The sequence below is a fragment of the Sinohyriopsis cumingii genome, chromosome 9 (genome assembly GCF_028554795.1).
Source record: "Sinohyriopsis cumingii isolate HCF-2022 chromosome 9, ASM2855479v2, whole genome shotgun sequence".
NCBI classification, from domain to species: domain Eukaryota; kingdom Metazoa; phylum Mollusca; class Bivalvia; order Unionida; family Unionidae; genus Sinohyriopsis; species Sinohyriopsis cumingii.
The window spans coordinates 44316623-44344557 of record NC_142969.1 but is presented as its reverse complement, the minus strand read 5'-3'; the positions used below and the strand labels follow the sequence as shown (position 1 = coordinate 44344557).

Here is a 27935-nt window from a genome sequence, read left to right as displayed (position 1 = left end):
TATTCAGCGCGTTGATTACATGAGGCAATCTTGATACCCAATCGTGAGACCGATTATCCTGAATAAATTCACGCGCGTATTGGTATCCGAATAATCGTTCTGCGAGCGTTTTGTTGAATCTTTCGACGATAGCTTGATTGTGATGAACACCTACAATACCGCGACGGATTTTGACATTATTCTTTTTCATCAATGAAGTAACCGCACCAAGAAATTCTCGACCTGGATCAACCTGGAGAAGATTCGGCTATGTTAACTGGGATCGTGAGTAAATTTCGCTAAATGCCTTGGCAATTTCTGTTGCTGTTTTATTCGATAATGGCTCTGCTTCTTTATACCTGCTAGCGATATCAACGACTGTCAGGACATATTTGTACGTGACACCGTCAACGGTATCGTGAGGAAGAAACATAAGATCCGCTTGATGGACTTCATTAGGTACACTGACAGTGAAACTCGCGTACGGTATTTTCTTGGGCGGAGGGAGATATATTTGCCAAATTGCCTGTTTCGATAGCCACGATTCAGCGACGGATTGTTTTACTTTAGCGGCCTTGGCGAGTTTGGCGATCGCTGATTTTCCTCGCCAAAATCCTCGCGGAGAATAATATATTTGTTCCATATTATTTACCAGCACCGAATACTAATTTACCTTTCATCGCGCCTTTTATCAACCAGGATGCCAATTTTTCTTTGAAACTTTTGTCAGGAATTGCGTCTAGTGCGTGAATTAGCCTGATATCAGCGAGATACCTTTGCTGTAAATCTCCGCTGCGATATGCGAGATCGTGGTAGTAACAAGCGTTATCGATTGTGTTTACCGGATCTTCACCTTGCTTTGGTTGGTCATTATCGTCGAGTCTGATATCGAGCTTCGTTCCGGGTCCACAATAATTGTACCTTGGCAGATGCTTTTCTCCGGGATATTTCGCCCAGGGCAGCCCAGGTAGATTTTTCATGGAGGCGGCAATGTCTCCTCCGGTTCTTCTATTTTTTTTTTTACAAATCTGAACTTGCGTGTCTTACAAACTTCGCATTCCCCTGCAATTGCGTTCCTGTTGTTGCGTGTGACGATTTCGGTTGGATTTATCGTAGCTGTGTGTGTGCGGCACTTAACACAATATAGATCCATGTATTTTAGTAACATGAATGTAATTGATTTTTCAGCCACGAAACGACGCGAGCAAGTAAAACATCATGCGGTATTACCGAATTCGATCAGAATGATAATCATCGGCCCGTCAGGATCTGGTAAGACACAATTGTTATTGAATTTGATCATGCGATGGCTGAAATGGGACAAATTGTATTTGGTTGCACCATCCGTAGACGATCAACGTTGTTATCAAGTGCTAAAGGAATTCAGTGACAATACCGACGAAGGCACGATCGAATTCATCACAGATATCAATGAAGCTCCATCCGTGGAAAATTTGGACGGCGATGTTAATAATCTTGTTGTATTCGACGATGTTATGCTGGACAAGCAGACCAACCCGGCTAGGATATTCTCGCGTGGCAGACACAAGAACACCGATGTTATTTACGTTACACAGAGATATACGCAAATTCCAAAGGTGATTAGGGACAATTGCAATATTTTATCGGTGTTCAATGGTGTAGACACGCACACGCTGAGAAATATCCATCAGACCTGGTGCAACGGCGACATGGATATAAACAAATTTAAAAATTTATTCAGCCGCGCTCAGGCAACGCCGCACGGTTTTATTACGATAAATCTTCATGATCCACGCAGTCGGTATCGAATTGGTCTCGATCAAATTTATTCATGAAAAAGCAGCCCCTAATGACAACAAAAAAATTTAACACAAAAACTTATCCCAGAAGAACCTTCTCCGTAATTTATTTTTCCTGTCTCGGATGCTATATTTACTAACACACCGGCGCGACCAACCGATGCACTCGGTCTGAAATGCATGAAATTTGATCTCCGTAGAAGGCGTTATTTCTGCTTTCTGAGACTTCTACGGAGAAAGTTCAGCTTCTATATCAATTATTGTTTGACATGGTTGCTCTTGTAATGCTAGCAGTTGTTGTGATTCTAGTCGTTGCAATTTTCTAATATAGTTATTTACTCCAACAATAAAATTATTATATTATGCATCTTTTTCAATCGATCCTGTCAGTGTTATATCGCATTATATAAACCCAATCGTGCCACGTTTTACTATAACTTATTTATTAGAGTATTCAGGTTTTAAAAATATTTTTCTATCATTAAAACAAACACTTCAAATATAGGTAATTGTGCAATATTCTTTGTGTGGAGAACACTATCATCTTTAAATTTGTCATTTGCACAAACTCTTTTTCGTTCTGATATATCACCGTCAAATTTCATCCTCCTGAATACAAGCTTGTTCAATATCTTCAAGTATTTCTTCATCTACGTCAATAAGCTGAGTTCCATGTATGTCAATATGCTGAGCAGCATCTACTTCAGCTGAAAGATCTCTTAAATTTGTTTTGTTTTCTTAGTTTCTTTCCGCTATTTTCTAGTTTCTCTAGCAGTTTGCTCCAACGTGGGAAGAAGACTTTTGGTAGCCTTAGTAACTTATTCGGCAGCCTTCGAAATTGGTTTACATAACTGTTCTGTACCTTCTGCAAAGTCCACCTGAGACTCCTGACGCGCTTGTAGTAGCTGCTTGACAGCATCACGAACAGGGATATATTTCTTAATTATCTCTAGTAGCTCTCGAGCTAATCTAGCTGTGTGAGATTCCATTATTGATATAATAATTATTTAATTACTCACACATTACAGCAGCAGAGAGGGTGCGACCACAAATGAGTGTCCGATGGGTAAACAAAAACACGCATTAAAATTTAGAAAAACACGAACGACAAATATAAAGTAACAAAACACTAACCCAATTAGAGAAACTCTCGGTCAGTTAGAGGCTTCGCTTTGACGTTATTACGCTTATATTTTTAATTTTCGTAGGGACCTTACTTTTTCAAAAAAGGACTTTGCAGCAAGTTTTATGTTTACCCTTTCTGCTGCTACACTGAAGTTCATAAATCAGACGCGTGCTACGCTAAATATGCGTGTATTGTCTGCTCTATTTTAGATTTCTTATTTAGGCCATGGAGAAGACCAGACTGACGACTACTCTACATGTTCAGCTTTCTCAGGGAAACCTTTCATATTTTGGACAGAAGTCAATCGCCAGCAGTACTTGGGGGAAAAGGTACTTACATTGAGGGATGAGAACGTCATCGGTATACACACTCGGGTTCGACACCATATGGCTTGCTGGAAAGCGAGATAGAGGGCAAAGAAACAGCCTTGGTTACCATCTCGCAGATCATATATAATTTCTGAACTGGTACCGCGGATCAATATCCCAAACTCCATTCCAACCTCAAGAACTGGACAACTTCATGCAAACCAAGATAACACTGTTCCGTCAGCACTGAACTATGCCATATAATCTGATCGCAATATGTCAATCAATCATACAGTATCAACCACCAGAAGAACGAGCTTTATCTTGATTCGTGGACCCAGGTTATATGATCACTCTCTTGGATCAGTTCAACTCCACACAGTGCCGCAAAACACTCCCTGCGTACGATGACCAGCGTAGTGCTTCAGTATCAAAGATATGTCGCTTCACTTTTTCAATCATTTGCCATTTAAAAATATTTTCTACTTAGTGACAGCTTACAATTCACTGCATCAAACTGTATCTAACTCGGAACGTTCTGGGAGGCTGATTCACTATCCCTGAAATTCATCTCAGGTACTTTGCAGGTAGCAGAAGAGACGACGGCTTTAACGCCTTTATCCAAAGACGACAAACGTGCTCGCAAGTTATTAAATACTATTTGATGCACACATTCAGCTTTAGAAGCTTCGAGTGAAGAAACTTTCCGCCTACTCCCACTTGAGTTATGTCCTTCTCATCTCTCTCCAACACATGCGTGGTCTCAGTTTCGGTATCAGCTGATTATTCAGGAAAGAATAAAATTACATGACCTAACCGACTAATTTTCTCGTTAAAATACATTCCTTCAGATTTTAGTCGATGATCTATAAGTCACACACACCAGGTTTCCATTTAGATACCTCAACAATAAATTGAGCCATCGCAGCTTTAAAGCTGACAAAACCATCCTCTGTATACGTGGATTGGAAGGTGTTTAACTACACACAGCATATGGTGCGCAACATCATGGGCTTTACGTGGGATCTAATATCATAGCGCTCTTTCAACAGGCTGCATACAGTGCATCTTCTGAAAACCCGAATCCCACAGGACATGAGTGTGCGTCTGATTTCAGAATTACCCGTACTTAAACATGATCGCCCAACATACCTTTTAAAACTGGCAAAACAAGATGATGTCCACTCTACCTTCACCTGTTTTAGCACCATCATTAGGTCTAGCTACGATCACAACCTTTATCATCTAATCTAATCTTTAAATTTCAGGTTGATGACGTCCGGAAGCAAGCCACCAATGAGACCTATTTTCCTCTATCAGTCTCAATTTAAAAGAGGGATTTTCAAGACAATCACTAAAATGGTCACCAAAATTATAACCGCTGAAATCAGTTCTCATGAACCTGGTATCCCTTGTTAATCTGAATTCTCTGGTCAACAATGTCAAATCCAACCTCGTACCATCTAAATCGATTTTGAGTTCAACCCTAGAGCAACATAATACTTCACCTTCAGGAACAAGTATTGAAATTCAGTACAATAGTGGTTCCCTTGCCTAAATGGGACGGTCTACTAACACGAGAATTCTTTCGCCTGCTGGGTTCGCTCAGTACGGCAGCGAATACCTTAAACCAAGGTCGTTTATTTATGCTCCGACTGCAAATGATTCCATTTTTCAAATGCATGCCTAGACCTTGTCTGTTGAACCAAATGTCATAACCAGATCAAATATGATGTTCCACATACGAAAATGGGGTAACCTTTCTTGGTCCATGTCGGGTATAGTTATGCAGTACAACCTCCGGAAATCACAAGGATATGAACACAGAGTGCTGGTGGTGGGGCAACGTCCTTGCATCCCGAGCTAGTGGAGTGTAGCCACCTCAAGATCGTAATGTATATATCAACATGATCGAGATATAATCCATTCCGAAAGCGTTGTTTTTGCAGGATGATCTAAATGGTAAAGGCGTTCCCATTCTCTCTGACAGCTCCGCTGATGACTATCACAAACGGCAAATTGGATTAAAGTACCAAGAACTTTGCATCCTTGGTTGGTATTTTTAAATGGCGTCTTCAATGACAAATCCACATCCAATTTCGTCATATCACAGGCCGACTAAACAAATTCACGGACTAATTCTTTCAGAGAATAAACTAGTATAAACGGAATGTTATCTTTATATCTTTATTTTCACTCAACTGTGCCTTATGGCATCGACTGATGATATACATATTTGTGACAAGATGGAATGCAAAGCTCCCAAACATTTTCTCACTAGTTCTGGATCCGAAGGCCTGGGCTGTATCAATACCACAAAATGGCTAACTTCCTACTATGACCATTTGACGAGAAACAGTTAGCAGTAATCACAATCACAGGAGACCGTTCATCGATCTATGACATGCTGTGTCATCATGGAAGAAAGGCAATCAGACATAACAAAGACCTATACGATCCACTGCTGTCCACTTTTAATTAATACATCCAAAGATGTTGACTCTTTGCCCAAAGTGATATATATCATAGGAATGAACCTTACTAAACTAGAATGCATCTGAACCGCTATCAAGGCCGAATTGGTTCACCTCTCGGATAAATCCTGTTTCCTTGCTGCATTAGTAAACCGCTGAAAGAATCGATGAAATACGTGCTTCATCAATAGACCCGAATTACATGGATTTCACATTAAATTGGTCTGTATCATTCTTGGCGGCCTATGCTTTCACTGCCAAGAACAGGCTCACATTCATGGGGAATCAGACTGTTGTAACGAAATTCCTGAATACTCTGAACTCTTTATCTCAAGTTCTCTAAAAGACCCAGTGAGAGCTCTGAAATGGTACTTAAGAAGGACTGAGTCGTCGCGTCGAGGGAGATCATACCTCACACAGAGGGAATGGACGAAATGAGCATAAATACTTCCGTCCTAAATAAACAGAGTTATTCTTGTTTCATATCAGAAGATGACTCCAGACTAAGTAAATATCCTTTACATCTTGGCTCACTAAGGTAGGACAACAGCTACATAAATTACATATGAACAAAACTGTTCTGTCAATAGCGATGGTTTGGGCTGGAGATCCGAGTCCACTTCCTAAACTTTTATCTCGGTGATCTTTCATCCTAAAAGGCTATAGCCATGGCGCAACAGGCTACCTTCACGGTTTGTTCGCCAGCTACATAAGAACGCGGCTTTACGACTTCCGGTAGATCTCCATGAGTGAAATGTTTTAGCTTTTGAAGCTGATCCCAGACATTTTGAGCCCATTCTCCATTTGGATTATCTAGGAGGTGTGTCATATATTTGATGGGACGGGTGTCTCTGGGCTACGACGATGTATCACCCTCCACTTCTTGCCCATGATCCTAAGGCAGTGTTGTCCATGTACAGGTCCGCGGGCCAAACGTGGCGCGATCACTTTTTCATATATATATATATATATATATATATATATATATATATATATATATATATATATATATATATATATATATATATATATATATATATAAGAGAGAGATTTGGCCCACGAACATTACATTTTTGGTCCATTTGGCCCACGGCTCTGAATATGTTGGAGTACCGTGTCCTAAGGTATTGTGATTGTAATGTATTTGAAGAAGAGACCACTTTTTACTAGCAAAATGTTTATTCAATAATACTTACCCTATATTAAAATATATACACCCTCCCAGTGGGCCCGCAGTTACATTCATATCGCAATCATGCTTTTCTTTCTAGTAGTAACTGAAGAATTCACGGGATTTGGTGTCAACCCCTTTTTCTAGTATGATGACTCTTACTTCCACCTAGGTGGGCAGATAACTTTTAGCTCTTTCACTAAAATGGTTTAACCTGGGTTGGCAGGATTTGCGACGTAGTAGTAGGTCTCCTAATGTATTATGATCGGGTAAGTATTACTGAAGAAACATATTTTAATATTTTAAAAAATGGTATCTAGGCTTTGAAGCATTACAGTGATATACGTGTTCCATTGGCAACACTGGACAACAAATTTTTACAAAAGTCATGTTACTGAAATAAAATTAGTCAATTCTTATCAAGTTTTATGTGCTGAACACGAATATGACAGTCAAATTGCAAAATTGGCTCTAGTTTTTTTGTAATCTGCAAGAAATTAATATTTACATAACGAAATGCATTCCAATAGTAAAAGGTCAACTGTAATAGCCTACCTATAAAAAATCAAGTCATTGACTACATCTTAGATTTCTTCGCCTGTCTCTTGTACAGCTGTTCGGGAGCATCTCTGAGGAGTGTCCAGCAGTAGTCAGCCAGCATTGTAGTGGACCATTTTCCCTGGTATCTTTGTTCCATTGTTGCGATATCTTGATGAAAACGTTCGCCGTGTTCATCACTAACAATACCACAGTTGCTAGGAAAGAAATCCAAATGGGAATGAAGGAAGTGAATCTTTAGAGACATATTGCAGCCAAGTTTCTTATACTTCATCAACATGTCTTCTACTAGTTCCTTATAGTTTTCTGCCCTAACATTTCCGAGGAAGTTTGTAGAAACTAGGCGAAAAGCATTCCATGCTTGTTTCGCGTCACCTTCCAGCAAGTTGTTGAACCGGTCATCTTTGAAAAGCTCTCGAATCTGAGGACCCACAAAAACTCCCTCTTTAATCTTTGCTTCGCTGAGTCGAGGGAATTTTTCATGCAGGTATCGGAATGCTGGCAAAGTCCGGTCAATGGCTTTCACGAAGTTCTTCATCAAACCTAGTTTGATGTGAAGGGGTGGTAGCAAGATTTTCTGAGCCTCAACCAGAGCTGGGTGTTGGATATTCTTCTCTCCAATGGCTACATTCTGCCTGTGAGTCCATTCCTTCCTCATGTAGTGCATTTCCCTTGCTCGGCTATCCCACTCGCATAAGAAACACATGTATTTTGTATATCCTTGCTGCAGTCCCATTAAAAGGGCAACTACCTTCAAATCACCACAGAGGTGCCAGCTGTACTTGTTATACTCAATGGAATTCAGTAGCTGCCTTAAGTTATCGTATGTCTCTTTCATGTGGACAGCATACGCTACTGGAATAGATGGAAGAATGTTTCCATTGTGCAAAAGCACAGCCTTGAGACTCAGTTTCGAAGAGTCCACAAATAGTCTCCATTCTTGTGGGTCATGAGTGATTTTTAAAGCATTCATGAGGCCCTCAATATCGGAACAGAATATCAGATTACTTTCCTTTCTGAAGAAAGGCTCCAATTGCTGGTGGCGCTTTCGATATGCAGTAATTGTGACATCTCCTTCTAGAAGATTCCATTGTTGGAGTCTTGATCCTAGCAATTCTGCCTTGTTCTTTGATAAGTCCAAATCACGAATCAGGTCATTTAGTTCTTCCTGTGTTATTCTGTGTGGGGTTGATGATGCACCACAGTGAAAATCTGGATCACTGCATGCTGATGGACCAGGAGAAGAACAGGTCGACTCACCTTTGTCTTCGTCAGATGAATCAAGAGAATATTCTGCTGGAGGTTCTGGAATAGGAAGTCCCTCACCATGTGGAACTGGTCTCAATGCAGACGGAATGTTTGGGTAGACTATTCTCGACTTCTTTCGCTTCGTTATTCCGCCGGAAAGAGGAGGAACCAAGCAGAAGTAACAGTCATTTAGGTGGTTGCTTGGCTCTCTCCACACCATTGGGACTGCAAACGGCATTGATGACCTTTTGCAATTCAACCACTGTGAAAGCTGTGTTGTACATGTAGCACAGCATATATGCGGAGCCCAAGGCTTGTCTTGGTCACCAACCTTGCATCCGAAGTAAAGATGATATGCCTTCTTCACTTGAGAATTGATACTTTTCTTCTGGTTGGCAAATGTCACTTCCCCACAAATATAGCAAAAATTGTCCGCGGTATTAACACACTTTCGAGGCATTACTGTTCTTTATTGTACGTAAATGGATAAAATAATAAGTTTTATGTAACAGTAGCTTGAACTGTCTCGCACAACGTCTAAAATATTTTAAATGCTGAACCTATCTGATTGGGCTTTATATAGTATACTGCTTACGTCAGCTTCAGCAGCCGCCTGGCATTAGTATAATAGGCCTACACATGTATAGTACACTGCTGACGTCAACTTACTTCAGCAGCCGCATGGCATTAGTATTGCATTGCATCAGAAAATGATGCAATCAACTGTGGATGATGTGAGCATGATGGTATTATGCAATGTTACATCATTATTCCGGATGTTGCTGCAGTCCTACTGGAGAAATTTACACAGTGAAACATAGAAAATGAGGTATATGAATATCTTCAAAACGAGAGCCAATACAAATTTTTCACGGTTATATTCGTGTTCGGCACACCAAAATACTACAGATTAGGGCCTTTTCAAGTCAGTAATGATTTCACTGTTGACCAGTGCAATAATCAAATAAAAAAGATGGGAAAAGGAGAACTGTTTTACAAATTAGGTGGCACAACTATTCATCTTGAAAATTTCCATAATGTGCTATCACAAGTACATTACAGATGATGCTTTAGATGACAATAATATTATCAAAAGAGCATTGCTTGGTTTTACTGAAGAAGATAGCTAATAGAAATGAGATGTCAGAAGAAAAATGTGACCGAAAGTGAAAGTTATGTTTATGATTCGTAGTTTAAACAAACTGCCATTAATTTACATCCTCTTTAAACCTTCATATCAATTACATTTCAAGGTGTTAAATATAAAGTAATGTTTTTACAATTTCGCCGCAATCAATGTATAGTATAAGAATAATTCAGTACAATATGCTTCGTTTAAACATAAATGGCTCTTAAAACTACTTGGCCAATTCTTTACATGTATAGGTAGTTACATTTCCAGTAAATAAATTCTTTAAATTTGACACTGATAAAAAAATAATTGTCCCTTATGGTTTTGATTTTGTTATTAAATTTTATTTAATTATTATTGTTGGTTGATGGGAGGAAGAGGCAACTAAAGCTATTGCTGAAACTTATTAGACTTCGTTAGTGTTGTGGCGTTTTGAAAACTTGTCCCACTTTCTCATAAAGGTCCATGATTATAAATATGCACCCCATACAATCAATACAATTGTCTTACCTAGCAGAGCGACAAAATCATATTCAAATTATATTGCAATAGATTGAGCCATATTTTTTGTGATCTTCTAGTGACTATAACGACCGTACGTACTTGTGTTATTTTTTGTTGCTGATATTCTCGTAGGCGACATGCTTCCTGGTGTAGTAGGCATGCTAGAGTGCAGTGTTGTGTGGCCGGATTCGGTTGATTGAGAGCTTGTTGTAAATCCAGTAGTAGCTGAAAAAGTTATAGATTAATTAAATAATTAAGTATTCATCAATATTGTATTTATTTGAAATGGATATTTAACCTTAACTGCATCCAGTATGTTATGCTAATGAATTTCATAATAAATAAATGAATAGATCAATTTTGTAAATAAATAAATAAAAGAAATATATATAAATAAATAAATAAATAATAAATAGGTACCAGTGGGAAAGCATATCACATACACACACACGCATACAAAGCTGACGAATGACTATTCGTTTCAAATAGAAAATAGAAAGCAAGGTACTGAAGTGTTTTGCAATTACTTATAAACTGTGGCATGATGTCCCACCCAGTCCTGACACCGGGCCGATCAGTCCTAACACTAACCTCTTAATGCTGAGCGCCAAGCGAGGCAGCTGTTAGTACCATTTTTGTAAGTCTTTGGTATGACTCGGCCAGGGATCGAACCCACGACCTCCCGCATCCGAGGCGGACGCTCTAACCACTAGGCCACCGGAGCGGTGCTTACTATTAGGGAGATTGTATATATATATATATATATATATATATATATATATATATATATATATATATATATATATATATTAGTTTTCTTTGTTTCAATTATTATATATCAGTGACACAGTAACGGGTATATAAACAAACGCTTTTCGTTCTATTAGCTGTTATAATTGTATGACTGCACTTTAACACTGTCCAATTTCATTACATTTAATCTTGCAAGTACATTTATAGCAACCTTCAGCTTTATTGCATACAGTAATTGTGACGAGTGTTTGTACAATTGCATTTGTTTTATGTCTGCAGAAAAAAAGGTGATGTTATTCAACGAAAAAACAGATATATGAAAATTGCTTTCATGGACAACAATATTTGCATTTCCTGCACATACTGACAAGTATGGTCAAAGGAAACACCCTTCTTCACCTCCTGTTCTTCAGAAATATTTCTCTGAAAAATATCAAACTTTTGATTTTGAAGTATATCGGCGATTTGCAACGAGAAAAGACAAGGATACAACCTAAGAAGCACTGATTTACAATTATAATGATTTAGCTATTCAGCATTGCAATTGCCATACATGAGTGATATTTGATTTTAATACATTTTGGAAATATAGTACAGCATAGGATTAATATTTTTTATAGCAATATTTGGTTTTAAAACAGTACCATAAAAAGATTGATTAAAACCAGACATCCCGTGCACATTCCATGGGGAGACAGTTGAAAGATGAATGTGATATGAAGTCAAAACTATGTTTAAATCCATTCTAACCAAGACCATACTGTCGGTAATTTAGACCCCCTTCAAACTTGCCTATTAATTACATTTCGAGGTGTTAAATATTGATGCTTTTACATTTTTTACAGCATAATAAATAATTCAGTACAATATGACATCAATGGCCGTTGAAAGTACTTGGTCGGTTGTCTTTTCCAGTAAATAATCTTTCTTATATGAACAGATGTAGTTCTCGTCCACGTTATTGCACTCAGCATTGACGTCACGTCTTTTTATTCTATTCTATGACTCGATGTCAGGAGAAAACGAGATACTGGACCAGTTATGCCATTAGCAAACCTAGCACCTGAACAGCACTATGGGTCCTGAACCATATATAAAAATGCCAACAAACTTGCATACATAGCAACAGAATTTAGCATGCAAAGAAAGAATGATGATTCTGAAAAATCGATGATCTGCATCTTATTCTAAGTAACGATGAAGAGTGACAAACTAGCCATAGTTAAGTACAACTGCCCTGATAAAACAAAATTCCAGAAATAATACACTTCTTTGACATTTCTTGTACTTATGTCAATTTTCGCAGTCCTGCAGCATATGAAATGCTATAACAGTCCAAGTTTTCTTCATGAATAAGCCAGGTTTTATAGGCAATCTCTGGGATCTTTGTTCTCATTTTATATATTTTTAATGAAATTAATCGCTTTTCTTCTTTTCTATTACTAGTACATGTATATGGACTTCGTTCACGTTACGTCTACTTAAAATAAGTAACCATCCCCAAAACGTCAGAATATCATTATTTGTTGTAACTTATTGCGATGGTGTCTTTGATCCTTTATAAGTCTCTAAGACTGAAAATTGGTTGGATCTATCTATTCTATACCGAACCATGTACAAATAAATATCGTAACCTCCAATAAGTGCCCAACAATTATGCACACGTCCCTCCAGTAATGTAAAGTCTTGTCTTACCGTTTCAGGGATCAAATATCTATAATTGTTTATGGTAAGGAGTTGTGTAGTACTATTATATTTAGTCATAAAAAAAATGAAAAGTTATGTTTGTGAGGCCCGATCACACCAAGGAGCAATACAACGAATCTTTCATAGCAGTTTTTATATTAGTAAAAAAAAATGTTATCTCAAAGAAATTAAAATACAGCTGCAATTTGTATCATTTAAACAACCGAAGTAGTTGTTTTTGTTGCTATCACCTTTTTAGCTTGAGCTTAGAATCTGATTCTTAACGACCACATTGATGATCTCACATTCTAGGTGAAGTAACAGGCGTGTGTTACCTCACAAACGAAAGTTTTTACTTATACAAAAGGCGACATTTTGTAGTTTCTGTTTAACTTTTTGCTTTAATATTGTATTTATATTTTATTATTATGTTGTGGGGGAGGGGTTTGGGGGGAGTTGGGGTTGGGGGAATGGTTAAAATATTGTTGACTGATAATAGCAACTGCTCTACTCAGTACCGTGACGAGTATGAAAACAAGATCTACATTAGCATATGGATCCAAAATCATAAATATGTACTCTATAAAATATATGCAATATATTAAACAAGCATAAGCATGAAATCATGCTATGCCAATATCAATAATTACAATTATATTGATTGAGCCATACTTGTGATATTCTTTTAGTAACTTTGACGGCCGTACCTTTGGTTTGGGTTGTTGTTGTTTCGGCCGTAGTTATCGTCGATGACGTGTTCCCTGTGTTGGGAAGCGTACTAGACGGCGATGTCACGCTAGATATAATCACAGAAGAGCTTGCAGAAGGACCATTAGAAACTGAAAATGTGGTAGATTATGCAATGAAATAAGTCAACGTTCTTAAAGATTATGCGTATATTAAATAAATATATAAATTAAGAGAAACTTTGGACGAAATATTAACGACTTGCAGGAAAAATCAACAAACGAACAAAAAACAAGCGTCGGTGGAAATGAGACAGGAAAATGTTGAATACGCTTCCTAATGCAAACAATGAAATTCAAACATTACGCAATGTATTCAAAATTAAGGTTCTATGCGCTGTGAAGGTAACTGTAAGATTTCAAATTACAATCGGTAACTGGCGTCACATGCTTAAGAATCGAAGATATTCGATACAGTATAAATCTAAAGATACTATACAAGTAAATGGCACGGATTATTTCATATGTGAGAGAGACAGACAGACAGAATTGATGATGGCTTTAACAATCTCAACAATCGTTTCGTTGTGAATATCTGCTCAAGACCTAATTACACTCTACTAATAAACCTAAGATTTTAATTTTAAAAATCATCACACACCACCACCCTCCACACACACACACACACACACACACACACACACACACACACATATATATATATATATATATATATATATATATATATATATATATATATATATATATATATATATATATATATATATATATATATATAGTGTTGTATAGATTACTGTTGTGTAGGTAATGAGATACGATTACAATTAATCTAAAACAAAATGGTATTGTATGATTACAATTACAATTATTCTGTCACACTGAAGTAATGAATTACAACTAATTTTTATCCATGTAATTAGATCACAAGTTTACATTACTTCTGTTTAGTCTGTCACAATTCAGTTTTCATTGGTTATTTCACGTTTTGCACAGGTTAACTTTCTTCGCACTGAGTTCAACGTAACACACTGAATATAATACTGTAGAACTATTGCCACAAATTTTGCAAACATTTCTTCTTTTACAATAGAACAGTTTCTTAAACAAATTGCAAATTGTTGAGTTGCTAATTGTAACTATGACAAATAGTGATTGATTTTTAAAAGTAATTAGAACTTTGCATAACTTCTCCAGAATTCGTGGTCAATTGCAATAACTGATAACGTTTGTTGCAGGAACTGATTACAATTAAAATCATATATTTCAAGTAATCAATTACTAAATTGATTATTTGATTATAATTCATTACTGTACAACATTATATAAATATATATACCGGATGTGCTTGGGGGCGTTGTCGTTATTGTACTGTCTTTTGAAGATTTGCTAAAAGGTGATGACGCTGATGTACTTGCTTGGCTTGTAGGATGCGTGACCGAAGTAGAAAGAATTTCTGTTGCTGAAAAAAAAAGACTCACATATCTTAGATATCTTAGATGACTGTTTCAAGAAGTTTGCATTGCCGTAGTTCTCTTAGTTCTCACGTGATTGAGTTTTGTGTCTCTTTATCGCCCTGTCTTTAAGATTAATTTTGCTATAATAACTGCAGTGTCAAGGTACATATTATATACCATGGTATTAAATAGTATATACTGCAGTATCAATTAATTTATACCTGAATATAATACATGTACATCTGGAACGCATAGACATTATGGGACCTGAGTGAGCTGAAATATCTATAGTGATTAAATGACGGGAAAGGGAAGTTCTTTCATAGGAATAACGTGAATATTATCTTTTTAGCATTCGTATCATAATTAAACCTTTTTTTAAATCAATGTTTATTCTTTTCAACTTCTTTCTTTCTTCTGTGTACAGTTAGAACATTAGTTCTCCACTGAACACTTCTGTTCATACAACGAATTTTAGATCATTAGATACTAATTGTATTACATGGTTACAGTGTGAGACACTTTTAATTGGATGACATGACATTATTGTATGCGATAAATACAGAAAACTGTGTACTTGTTTTATTCCGAGTCAACGGCAGAAAGAACGAGTTTAATATGACGTAGGGATACGTAGAGACTGTCAGGCTGAGACTGTTCAAAAACCACATCATACAAGTTCTTTCCCCAACTTAGAACAAAACACGAATTTGGCTATGTATTGATTACATATCCACTCTTTTACCTTTTCAAAGTATGTTTATCTGTAATGTATTAGTGCAATGCGTACGTCTTAATGTCTTAATGTATTGTTTATGGCGTCAAGAATTTGAAACGGCATTTTCACTGTGTTGAATCAAGCTGAAATCATGTAATGTAAGAATAATAGATCTTTGTTTTCGTAAATATTGGGTTTAATTATAATGAGATACCGAAATATATCAGTAGAAGAAAAATGAAACCTCCACAGTGGCGATATCACTTTCTGTGCTACTTTCGTTTTACAAATGTATCTACCCCTGTTAGTCAAATATGTTATTACATACATACATACATACATACATACATACATACATACATACATACATACATGGCATGCATACATACATACATGGCATGCATACATACATACATACATACATACATACATACATACATGGCATGCATGGCATACATACATACATACATACATACATACATACATACATACATACATGGCATGGCATGCATGGCATACACACACACACACACATACACACATACATACATACATACATACATTTTGTTCTGTTCATACACGAAACCTATTAAAAACAACAACGTCTTGATCTAATTTAGCCACACCAAAACAGATTATTCATATTTCTAACTCATGCATTGATTTGTTGCAGCATAATTTATGTCGACAAATGTCAGCACATCCCTAGTTTCATAAGAAATTACCTGTCCTGAATGGCTTATCGACCAGTGTAAAATCCCTGATAACCTGTGAGTCGTATTTATACCCATCGTTTCCTAGCATGAAGTCTTCCTTGCCGTTACTGGACAACTACTAAAATCCCGAAAACAAAACCACAGTTCTTCCCTACCTTTATAAATGACTCGTAATTGTTGGAAAGTCTTGTACTGAGGTTATGTTAGGACAGTGTGCTCGAAGAAGCGTAAAAAATGTCCAGCACAAGAACTGTGCCAGGCATACTAGTGTTGCTTCAGGAACATAGAAATGAAACTTTCACGCAGAATATATTATTTGCACGGCCTTTGATATTAACTTTTCACACATTTCCTACTCAGATAACAGAAAACCATTGAATTTCTTGATATTCGCTTTGGAAAATTAGAACTAAAATTCTATCTTTTGACCCCTGTCCCAGAGTTTGTGTCTCAATGATAAGTCCATGAGGTTAAGAAGTTCCCGAGGGTGAATATCAGCTTCGTGCCTAGCAGTATTTGCACGGACATCAAGTCGAGATCTAAATAGTATTCAAGGTATGAGACAGTCCTTTTGGGGTGGTAGAGATAGACCGGGGGGTACAAATGTCAGCAGCTTGTGTAAATGTATCTTGTCATATCCTACAAATGTATGTATGGTCTAAGTTATGACCCAAAGGCTACGTCCCATTGTGGTACGGATGGACCTTTAGGAAAAAGTCATTTGCATGTATACATTTATCTATACACGTCAGCGAATGGATATGTGCTGATCAGAATATCAAAATACATATATGTTAATTAAAGCACAATTTCGTATGTTTATTGCCATCCATTGTGATTAAGCGTGTGTGTATGACATCACAGTACATACTATCTTGAAAGAATCTGTTGAAAGGATGCACAAGAAATAGGAAAATGGTTTCATGGCCGATAATCATTCCGTCGCACCAACTACGTGGCTTCTGCATACTTTTTGGTTTCCGCACTATAAACTAATCTATATTCCAAAATTCATATGCACATAAGATTTCCGTGGATGGACTCATGGGTGGATCGACATGAGTTTATTTTCACCCACCTCAAAATGAAATTAAATTAACAAAATATCAGGGAATTACTCCTGGCAAAGTATGTCCCCTTCCGCCTCATTCCCCATCTACCTCAACGGCTATGTCCCTTTCTGATGACATTTCCTTTTCGCCTTGTCATTAAATTTGTTTTTCTTCATGTTGTCTTCAACGCCATCTTACTAATTCCTGTCAAACCTACACGGATGCTACGCTAGGAGATTTCCAAAGGGTGATAAGGCTTTGGACATTTACAAGATATTTAAGAATTTGTTTCACTGAATACTGTCAAACATGCAGGCGATCTTTTTCGAGTGGGTCCAAAGATTGGATTGACATCGACCCTAATTTATAAAGCTCGGAGACTATAGAGCTGAAAATGGATGTATGCATTTACATATATGGTTGGTTTGAAAGATATCGCTGGTTTGGAAGATACCGCTCAAAAGTTAGCGTGACGGCCCAAGTCAGCGAGGGTTATACTTATAGGTTACTGCATTTGCATGGGAAAATATGAACGAGTTTTCGGATGGATACTGCACGAACTTGTGAGTGCAGTATATCCTTCCGACAAAACGAATTCATATTTTCCCATACAAATCCAGTAACCTTTTTATTATATGCTCATTTTTTTATTCTACCAAAGGTTTAATTATATAAACAAAATACACTACAAGAAACAACGTAAATGAATTAATGCCGTATTCCAAACTAAATACACACGTGCAGATTTGACGTTACAAAATGACATCATTATTAATGCGCACATAGCTCAGCCCAGATAAATTTGAACTTAGTCGCGCGGTCGACATAACTTTCGAAAGAAAATGGCGTGTCTAGATAAAATTGAAATTTGCAGTCATATTGTGAATGAATGCACATTGCAACGACCTTTCCATTTGATCTGGAGTGAATATATTTTGGTATTTTGTTTCGATTCGACGAAAGTTTGTGATTTTGGACTGGATTTATCTGTGCAAATTATACATGAAATATGTCGGATTGAAGTGGCGCGGGAGAAGCGTGTTTACGTCTGCAAATGTGTTTCTGTTTCTGTCACTGAATGTTTGAAATCATAACGTGGGGAAAATATGAAGTCTTTCAATTTCAATTTTCAAAAAGACGCTATGGAATTTAATGTGTATTTCATTTTGAGTGCAGTAAGGAGGATGCAATTGCACTTATCATCGAAATTACAGAACACTTTCAAAATGTGTAATCCAGATTGAAAACCTATGACATGGCTCATGTAATTCAGATTTGCAGAATTAAGAAAAAACATTTTAAGGAAATTCAGGATGTAAAACTGTAAGTATATTTTAATTTGCCATTCTTATCACCAGATAAAGAAGACAGTATATGCCTTGTTATTTGTAAGGACATAATCGTCCGTCTTTTATATAATGTAGCTAGCCTAAATCCGTAACATTGTATCAACGCGGAATGTGCCAAAACAGCTGGGGTTTTTTGCAGTCCACAAAACATGTTTTAGTTCATTCACAAACAAATTTAAATAGCCACAACGTAAAGAGCCTCTTACGCGAGTGTATATGATTTGTTTACAAACCAAAGTGCTGGTGTCTGCGTCATTGTTTGTTTACAATAGAAAGTAGTTCCTTTATTCACGTGAATGCTATATGTGTATTGTCGCGCGTGTTCAGTATCGGGGAATATTGAACGATTCTGACAATGTAAAGTTAACGGGGGAAAAAATGAGCATATAATAATGTATATTATTAAATAGTGTAATTTCGTCCATAGTCTTGTTATTTGGGTTAACGTAAAAAAATATATTTCCATATACGTCGTCTAGTGGTATGTGTCCTCTCCTAGAACGTGCGTTGCGACTTTATGACGTCATAAAACGGTTTGCATTATGGCTTAATCCAGCTTAAGCCATACAAGTCATGAATACAATTTTGACCGAAGCTGAATAAAACAAACAAGACCAAATTTAATTAAATATCTATAAATGTTTTCCATAATACTAATGTAATATTTGGTAATTGACGAGAATTGTAACTTACAATACATAATAAACAGGTTATTGAATGAGTACTACTTTCTATGTAAGGTGGATATTCGTTGTTTTGGTGAAGCTGACTCGTTTGGTCCAGGTTTAAGTTGGTGTTTAACGACGCATCAATACAAATTCATTATTAGTGCCAATGCAGTTATCGCATATCAACATTATACGTTATTTAGTATCAAGGCAAATGAAGTAAAGTGTCTTAGCCATCGAGGTAGCAAACTCATTTAGATTCTAGGATTCGAACTTGAACCCTTTCTTTTGCTAGTCCGGCACTCTAAAAATCATCGATCCACCAAAGGTCATAGTAGAAGCTCGTCATCCACATATCATGACAACATATCCACCCGATATATCAGACAGACACATAGGGTAACCCATAAAACCCCGATTGATTCTGATTCTGCTTCTTGTCTCCAAATGAGCCTATCTGAGTTGCGATTGAGATGAAACTTTATATGTTGGCTTATGTCACCAATATGTGTGTAGCCTTGTACAAAGATAATAATAATAGTAATAATAATAATAATAAAATTGCCACATTAATGGAGATAATAAAGTATCTTACTGCTGAGAAACTCTTCATTACAGACGTCTCATCTATGAATCGCGCTGGATGAAGCTTGTTGTGCATTCATACAAAAGAAGATCAAATTTGTGCAATTACTTATCTTAAAGTTGTTTTATTTAATAGCTAGAGTGTGCTCACACTGAAACTCACATTTTCAATTAAACTTTTAGTGATCAATCAATGGTGAATCATTTTTTAAAGAAAAAAGAAATTGTATTCTATATTATTTATTTCCTCTTTGAAGAGTTTATATTTTACGTGAAGAAATCCTCAACTCCTCTCGTGGACATTGAAAGAAATACTTTTTACTAAATTATTACTTTTTGAAAATAAATCATTGTCATTTTTACAAGTGGGAATGAGCTAATAGGCGGTCTTTTTTTTTTTTTTTTTTTTTTTTTTTTTGAATTTCATTGATCTGTAAATAGAATGCTCGACGAGTTTTATCAAACCGGTGAGCTGCTTGAATTTTTAAGAGGGAAACACCGTCGTTAAACGTTGGCTAGCTCGTGTGAATGCATCTCTACAAGTCACGGCGAGGGTCGAAGGACTCCGCATCATATTATAATATTAATAGCATGAGTTAATACTTTAAAAGATGTACTGATGCGGAAATTAGGAATATGAAGTCGAAATTGCCAAAGTCAGGAAAAACGAAACAGAAAGAAAAGGGAAAATCTAGACGTCATTGTCGTTGAGTTCATTCACGTTTTTAATTGAAAGGTATTTATACAATGTTTTAAAAAATGTCTAGGCTGTCAAGGGTGAGGATTTGTTTCACGATGATTGATAATGCTTTACATATTACTGTTTGCCTACCACTTGAAAATTCCCTTTTATGAAACCGTTTGAAGTGAACAAGGAAGTCCAATGATGGGCAGCTTTCAGTTTACCTCAATATAACTCATCTCTAAATGATCGCTTGAGAAGAGTTCTTCCCTTGGATGCATTGCTTCTGCAAAGCTGTGTTTTATCCTATGCTATCATTATTTCCACGGCTTGTTGAAATTTCAAATACGCATTGCATCATAAGAAGAAACAAAATTATTTCATCTGTGGATTTATTTTCAAAAATGCATTAAATTTGTGATCTGGAAATTTAATATTTCCAGATGTCTAGTCCATACGTTGACCGAGTAGTTCATGCTATTCTCAATTTATGCCCAGTATCAATCAGATAACATGATAGTGTGGAGTAGTGTGTGGGCCATTGCCAAGTATCCATTATGAATTTGGCATGTATGTTACGCGATGTCCTACAATTACATGTACACAATACTAGTGAACGACCTGCACATTCTCTTGAACACTACCACTTTTAATATATTTTCTTTCAAAGCTGCTGTTTTATATAGTGAAGACATTTTCCAAAATAATTTACGATTTGCAAAATCCCGGTTATATAGAGAACAAGTACAGACCTGTGCAATACACATGTAGAACATATAATTTACAACAGGTGAGGGTGAGCTGAAACTTTGTTTATTATACTAAACCCTGATTATAGTCATGCCTCATATGTTAGCCTTTCCATATTGAAATATTTCTTGTATGTCACAATTTAAGCAATATACCACGTGAATAATATAAGCTTTCCATATAAATTTGGCATCGTTTGTTTTGATAATTTAAGTCAATTAATTTCTTGATACGCGCAAATATATGATTCTATCTCTTGAAACTGCATGAAATATGTCTCTGTTCTCGTGTTCGAATTAATAGATTGAAATGTCTCTGTTCGCGTGTTCGAATTAATGGATTGAAATGTCTCTGTTCACGTGTTCGAATTAATGAATTGAAATGTTCTAGAAAACGTAAGAATGTATCATGTTTAGAAGCTGCGATGAAGAATATTTACACAAGAGCTATAAACTGACATATTTATTGAATCTTCGGCTGACAGTGTTAGCCATGGCTGACACAATATGGCATTGATAACCAATAACTTACAACACACACCACTATGGAGATATCAGCCGTATGTAGCAAGTTGTTATGGTACACTGAATTTCAGTACAACCTGCTGTACTAATGGACAATGCAATAATGTGTTACCCTACAGAGTTGACCTGGTGTAGCTCCACCCCAGGTCTTGGGAATTCTTTAGTAGAGCGATTGCTTTTTTCTTAATGTGTTCCTATTACCTCTTCGAGAAACATCATGACATGAATACGGCAAGAAAGAGACATCGTTACATTAATTGTACAAACAAGAGACCACAGCATGAAATTAGTAAGACAAGTAGGAGACCACAACATGACATGAATAGTAAAGAAAGAGACCACAGCACGGCATGTATAGGCAAGTAGGAGACGACAGCATGCCACGAACAGGACAAGCAAGAGACCACAACACATGAATAGGACAATTAAGAGACCACAACATGACATGAACAGGACAAGTAGGAGACCACAGCATGACATGAACAGGACAGGTAAGAGACTACAGAATGACATGAATAGGACAGGTAAGAGACTACAGAATGACATGAATAGGACAGGTAAGACACCATAGCATGATGTGTGTGTGTGTGTGATTTGGATTCTTAACGTAGCTTTAAACAAAATTCAGTCATATCGCTACGATGTCTGCAGTGTGGCAATTTATAGTGATGTCTAGCCCTGGGGCATCATGTTGCAGACATGTAGCATGATGTCCCACCCAGTCACATTATCCTGACACCAGCCTGACCAGTCCTAACACTAACCTCGTAATGCTAAGCGCCAAGTGAGTTAGCTGTTAGTACCATGTTTGTAAGTCTTTGTCATGACTCGACTGGGGATCGAACCCACGACCTCCCGTATCCCAGGCGGACGCTCTAACCACTAATAGGACAGCAAAAGACCACATAAGATAAAACGGTTAGGAGGCATGCCCATGTTTATGACATTGTTATGAAGATGCTAACAAACTTGTGCACAACCGTTGTAATCACTGATAAGTAATGACAAAAGTATTCTGAAAAATGAACCTTCAAGAATTGCGTTTGGTATCACTGAATGTAGGTCATCGCCGAATTGATATTTATTTGCATGTAAATGTCATGGCATGAGCAAATGCTTACAGTTAGGTCATCTAACCCTGTCAACGTTATTAAAAAAGATCAACAATCCATTAAATTTGCACCTTGATTAAAATCCCAAAAAGTAATTCGATGGCAGATTTTTCATCTTCGACAGCATACAGATTAAACGTGAAAAGAAAAGGGATAAGCATAACGAAATACCTATACATACAATAGTAGGTACGTAAACATGCCTAGAATTCACAAAACACGATGAGAGAGAGAGAGAGAGAGAGATGTTGTTCTACTAAACCAATCAAATCTATTTCGTTAAAATAATCATTTGGTGTTAGAAAATACAACATGAAATACAACATCAAGTATTCGGGCTGCCTCTACCTTTGACAACAAGCCGATGCTTTACAAAGGGGAATTTAACACTGTGCTATTTACTGCGAACGTAGAGGTTATAAACATTTACAGATTAATATATAAAGAAAACTAATGCTTAAATATAAACAGAAATGTAAGAGATACAATTAAGAAACGTAAAGTGTTAAAGATCAAAATGTGTATCTTGTTATTGTACCATGTGTATTTATTGATGATCAATATCTAATTCTATCCTGTTGTAAACATTTGTACTTCCTGGATTTTTAAAATCGAAGGACTTGTTTACTAAAAGATGACTTCGCTATTAAAAGGAATCTTTTTTAAAGCATTCTTTTATTGAACTGTATCGATCTTGCAATACAAGGACCTGGTATGCCATCAGTAAATCACACCTGTCCGAACGTACATCAAATCAATATGCCACACCTTTCAATGACCTAAACTTTGAATTAAATTTGGAAATACACTTTAAAACTGATCATGTAGATTCCAGGTTTTACTGATAACAAGTCATATTTTAAATATCAGTAGTCAGCTTTAGCACTTTTGAATTAAATAAATAATAACTCGCATTTTCTAGAAAAAAGTAACGCTGTTACAGAATCGAAACATTCAGTAATTCAGATTATTTATTGCCAGAAAATTCCTTATTTGTTCTTTAATATTACCAACATTTGCATCAAAATTTTATAGCAGCAAAATTGTTAATGACATGAAAATAAATGCCTTTCTATTTGTAAAACGCACTTTGTGTGCCTATACTTTTATGAACTGTAGCAATCTATCGTGTGTGTGTGTGTGTGTGTGTGTGTGTGTGTGTGTGTTATGTTTTGCCATCTTAATACGCAGATATATATGGATATAAATATAACAATCAATGTAATATGATGCGGGTGTTTTGTAGTTTCGTACCGTCTTCCTCATAAACACATCCCGCTCTCTTGATTTGCGTTATGCTTGCATATTTCCGTGTTGGTTTCGATTTTCTATTCCACATATATTTCCATGTCAGGTTCGATTTCTTTTACAGATTATTAGAGGTAATTAGAAAAATCAACTGATTTTTTCAAGTCAACCCTTTCGTGAAGTTATCAACTTTGATTACATAGTTTTATGGTAAAAAAATAATTCTCCGAAAACTGGATAACAGATAGCTGCTTGTTAAAACGTGGGTATACTTGAAAACGTGTTTGATTATATTGTGTCAAAATATATGGAACATTTTCTATGTTATTCATTTGTTTCTTATCACCTGCTACAGGGAAATTTAACGGAAGTGACACGTTTATCATTTGGTTTTATGTCATGTGAGAACATTGTGGTTCTGACTATTTCTTGCACTGAAATATTGTATCAAACATTTAAGAAAAAATGTAAGTGTTAACTGTTGGGCTAGATCTCTCCCGCCGAGAGGTTGGGGCTCCAGGAAGTATTTAGCATTCGATACGCTTATGTTCCATAGTTCCGTTGTTATTTTGTCTGGTTATCGGTTATATATTTTGGCCAAGTAAATTTATGTGAAACAAGGAAAAAAGAGATACCATTAAACAAATTAGCATGCCAAATGCAGCCCAACCTCAAAGGACATTATAGAACTGTAATGTAGAACATGTACTCCTTGTACAAGTCATATATCTATTATATGAAGGGACTTTTAACACTTAGGATTTTATTGCTACAGTTTCTTTGACTATATAATACCAGCTGGCTATTTTTGAACCAAAATGGCTCAAATGCAATTATGAAGTTATTTTCTTTGAAGAAAACAACCATACATCTCGTGTAGTGCGCTGTAATATTCATACCCTTTAAATAATGAATACCCATTGTTTGTTTAACCTGCAATTTCCAACATGTCTGTCTAGTCTCAAATCTAACAGGATGTTTTAAATTATATATATATATATATATATATATATATATATATATATATATATATATATATATATATATATATATATATATATATATATATATATATATATATATTTATAAAATCATGTAACTGGTGTTCTTTGGAAATTATTTAGTACAGGTTAAAGCAGCCAAATAAAATATGGGTACACTTTAATAGGTACGTTAATTAAGATAGTAGAGAGCTTTGTTCAGAGAGACAGAGAGACGGACAGACATCATCTTGTAATGCAATTGTACATTGTTGTAATTGTGTAGCCTCTATTTCTATGAACATTACTTGCAAATTGTAAAGAAAATTTTTAAATAAAAGACGTTGACGTATCTAACTTACTTGTGGTCGAAGTGCTGACAGAGGTTGTTGGCGTTGACGATGTACTACTTGTGGTCGAAATGATGCCAACGGTTGATTTCGATGACAATGTACTGTTCGTCGACACGTAAGTATAGCTCCATGTGTGTATCATTAAAAGCAAAACCAACCTCATCGTTGAAAATATCCGAGTACAATCCATTCTTTTTAATCAAAATTTCTTCTTTGTAAATCTTTCCTCAAAAGTGTGCATTAGATATACGCAACAAACTTGATGTCTCGTATGTTCTTGAATCGCCTTAGCTAATTTATACAGACGCACTTTTACCTGATACGCAATGCTTCGACTGATATTCACACTGGGACCACACCCATTCGATCTGATTGTGAATTACAGGTAAACTAATGTCATAGACAAATCACCCTTGATAAGCAGAATGTGTCTACCTTGGACGATAGAGAAATAAGCTAACTCTGAGTATCTATAAATATCCTTATTCCTTCCTCAATACCTGTCAACAACAAAAAAATCCGTAAAGCGTGATCTAACAATGCAAATATAGCAGTTTATAACGCCATATAAATCACTTCAGTTATGGAGACTTGTCTGGCCTTTATCTTTCGTAAGTTACTCAAACGTATTTCATCGGTTGTTGCTGATAATTACATCCTATTTTGGATTTCGCTCAGCCACTCCGCAGATACATTAGTGTGACCTCTCCTTACACTTGTCCCTTTTGATATCAAACCAAAAGAAGGTGTGGCTAGTTGTGTACCACTAAGATACTTCGGACTGATGGCTACGGTGTGTGATATGAATGTTACACAAACGCGTTTTGACCTCGATTTAATCTTGCCTTGTCTGGTTAAATATCAAGCTATCAGTACATCTGATTCGACAGTGTTTCTCTCACAATTCAACTTTTCTCAAAATATGTGTGTGTGTGTGTGTGTGTGTGTGTGTGTGTGTGTGTGTTTGATTTGGATTTGTAACGTAGATTTAACAGTTTTTAAGTCATATCACTACGCTGTGTGCAGTGTGGCAGTTTGTACTGATGTCTAGCACTTGTGGCATCATGCCGCAGACGTGTAACATCACGTCATAAATGATACGTCTTAGGTATGACTGGACGGTTCGAACCCGCGACGCTCTAACCACTTAGTCCAACGGAACGGTCCAAAATGATGGAACTTAGTCTTTAATATAGGCATTCATGCACAACACACACACACACACACACACACACAGTGGTTAATTCATTTCCGAGTATGCAGGTACTCCAGATTCTTATTAAGAAACTGTCATATAAAAACTGTTATTGTACGCTACAAATATGCATCACAAAGTGTGCAAAGTACTGTCCCTGGATCCTACAGATGCTTGATAATACAAATTCAAGGTACGTGGAGACAGAATATTTTCATATAGATTAGAGAGAGTTTTAATTCGTATCGTGTGTATGTGCGTATGTGTGAGTGTGTGTGTGTGAGAAAGAGAGAGTATATGTGAAAAGCGAACATGTTCATATATAAAAACATTCGTAAACTCCACGGGATATATTATATATTTCTTTCATCGTGGAATCTCTTCAGATAGTTATAGTATACTTTCCAAGTATTATTCGTTAGTTTCCTTCTTTCTTGTACGGGTTACACAGGTGGAATCCTAAATAGTAATTGAGGGTGATTTATATATTTGACTGACCTAGAATCACACGTGTCAGAGAATAAGGTATGTATATTTGGCAAGAAACCTCCGTGTATATTTACAAATCAGTAAAGAAAGAGCTATGTGATCATTATATATATATACATATATATATATATATATATATATAGAGAGAGAGAGAGAGAGAGAGAGAGAGAGAGAGAGAGAGTACAAGCCTAAAGTATATTACCACTTAGTATCATGATCACATAGCTCTATCGAGACTGTTTGTAGATTAGTAGAATCATATTGTCATGTGACCTAGTGACTTGGACCTTTCTACCAGTGAAGATAGAAGGACAAAACAAGATCAAAGGTTTAGTGAAGGATTTGATGAAACCGATCCGAACTCATACGCCGTCTAGCAAGACCCATACCCAGACTCAAAATCACTCCTGTGGCGAAAGTAACGATACCTATTATGCATGTTAAGACAAAAGTCATTGGGTCACAAATTGTGTATAACGTTAAGAATAGTAACAACTCAAACCGGGAAGCGGAACAATTACCATGGAGGCAAGAATAAAGATAAATATTTTGTGTCTCACAAGCAAGGACATTTGTTATCATGCTGTCCAGAACACCAGGGAAAGTGGAGAAAGATATACCGGATGAGAACAA

General features: G+C 36.4%; 1 protein-coding gene across 2 annotated transcripts in view; it reads right to left on the bottom strand.

Moving 5' to 3' along the window:
* The window catches only part of LOC149791658 (uncharacterized), a 191152-nt gene extending 164741 nt beyond the window's left edge, over nt 1-26411 (bottom strand). The window contains exons 1-4 of one of the 2 annotated variants that reach the window (XM_089970214.1): nt 25628-26411; nt 14764-14886; nt 13428-13559; nt 10381-10506 (exon numbers count right to left, since the gene is read on the bottom strand). In XM_089970214.1, coding sequence (XP_089826340.1) covers nt 10381-10506; nt 13428-13559; nt 14764-14886; nt 25628-25808 — 562 coding nt within the window. In that variant the 5' untranslated portion in view covers nt 25809-26411. The remainder of the gene's footprint in view (nt 1-10380; nt 10507-13427; nt 13560-14763; nt 14887-25627) is intronic. The other variant, XM_089970213.1, reaches the window with a different exon arrangement.
* Between the last annotated feature and the right edge of the window lie 1524 nt (nt 26412-27935).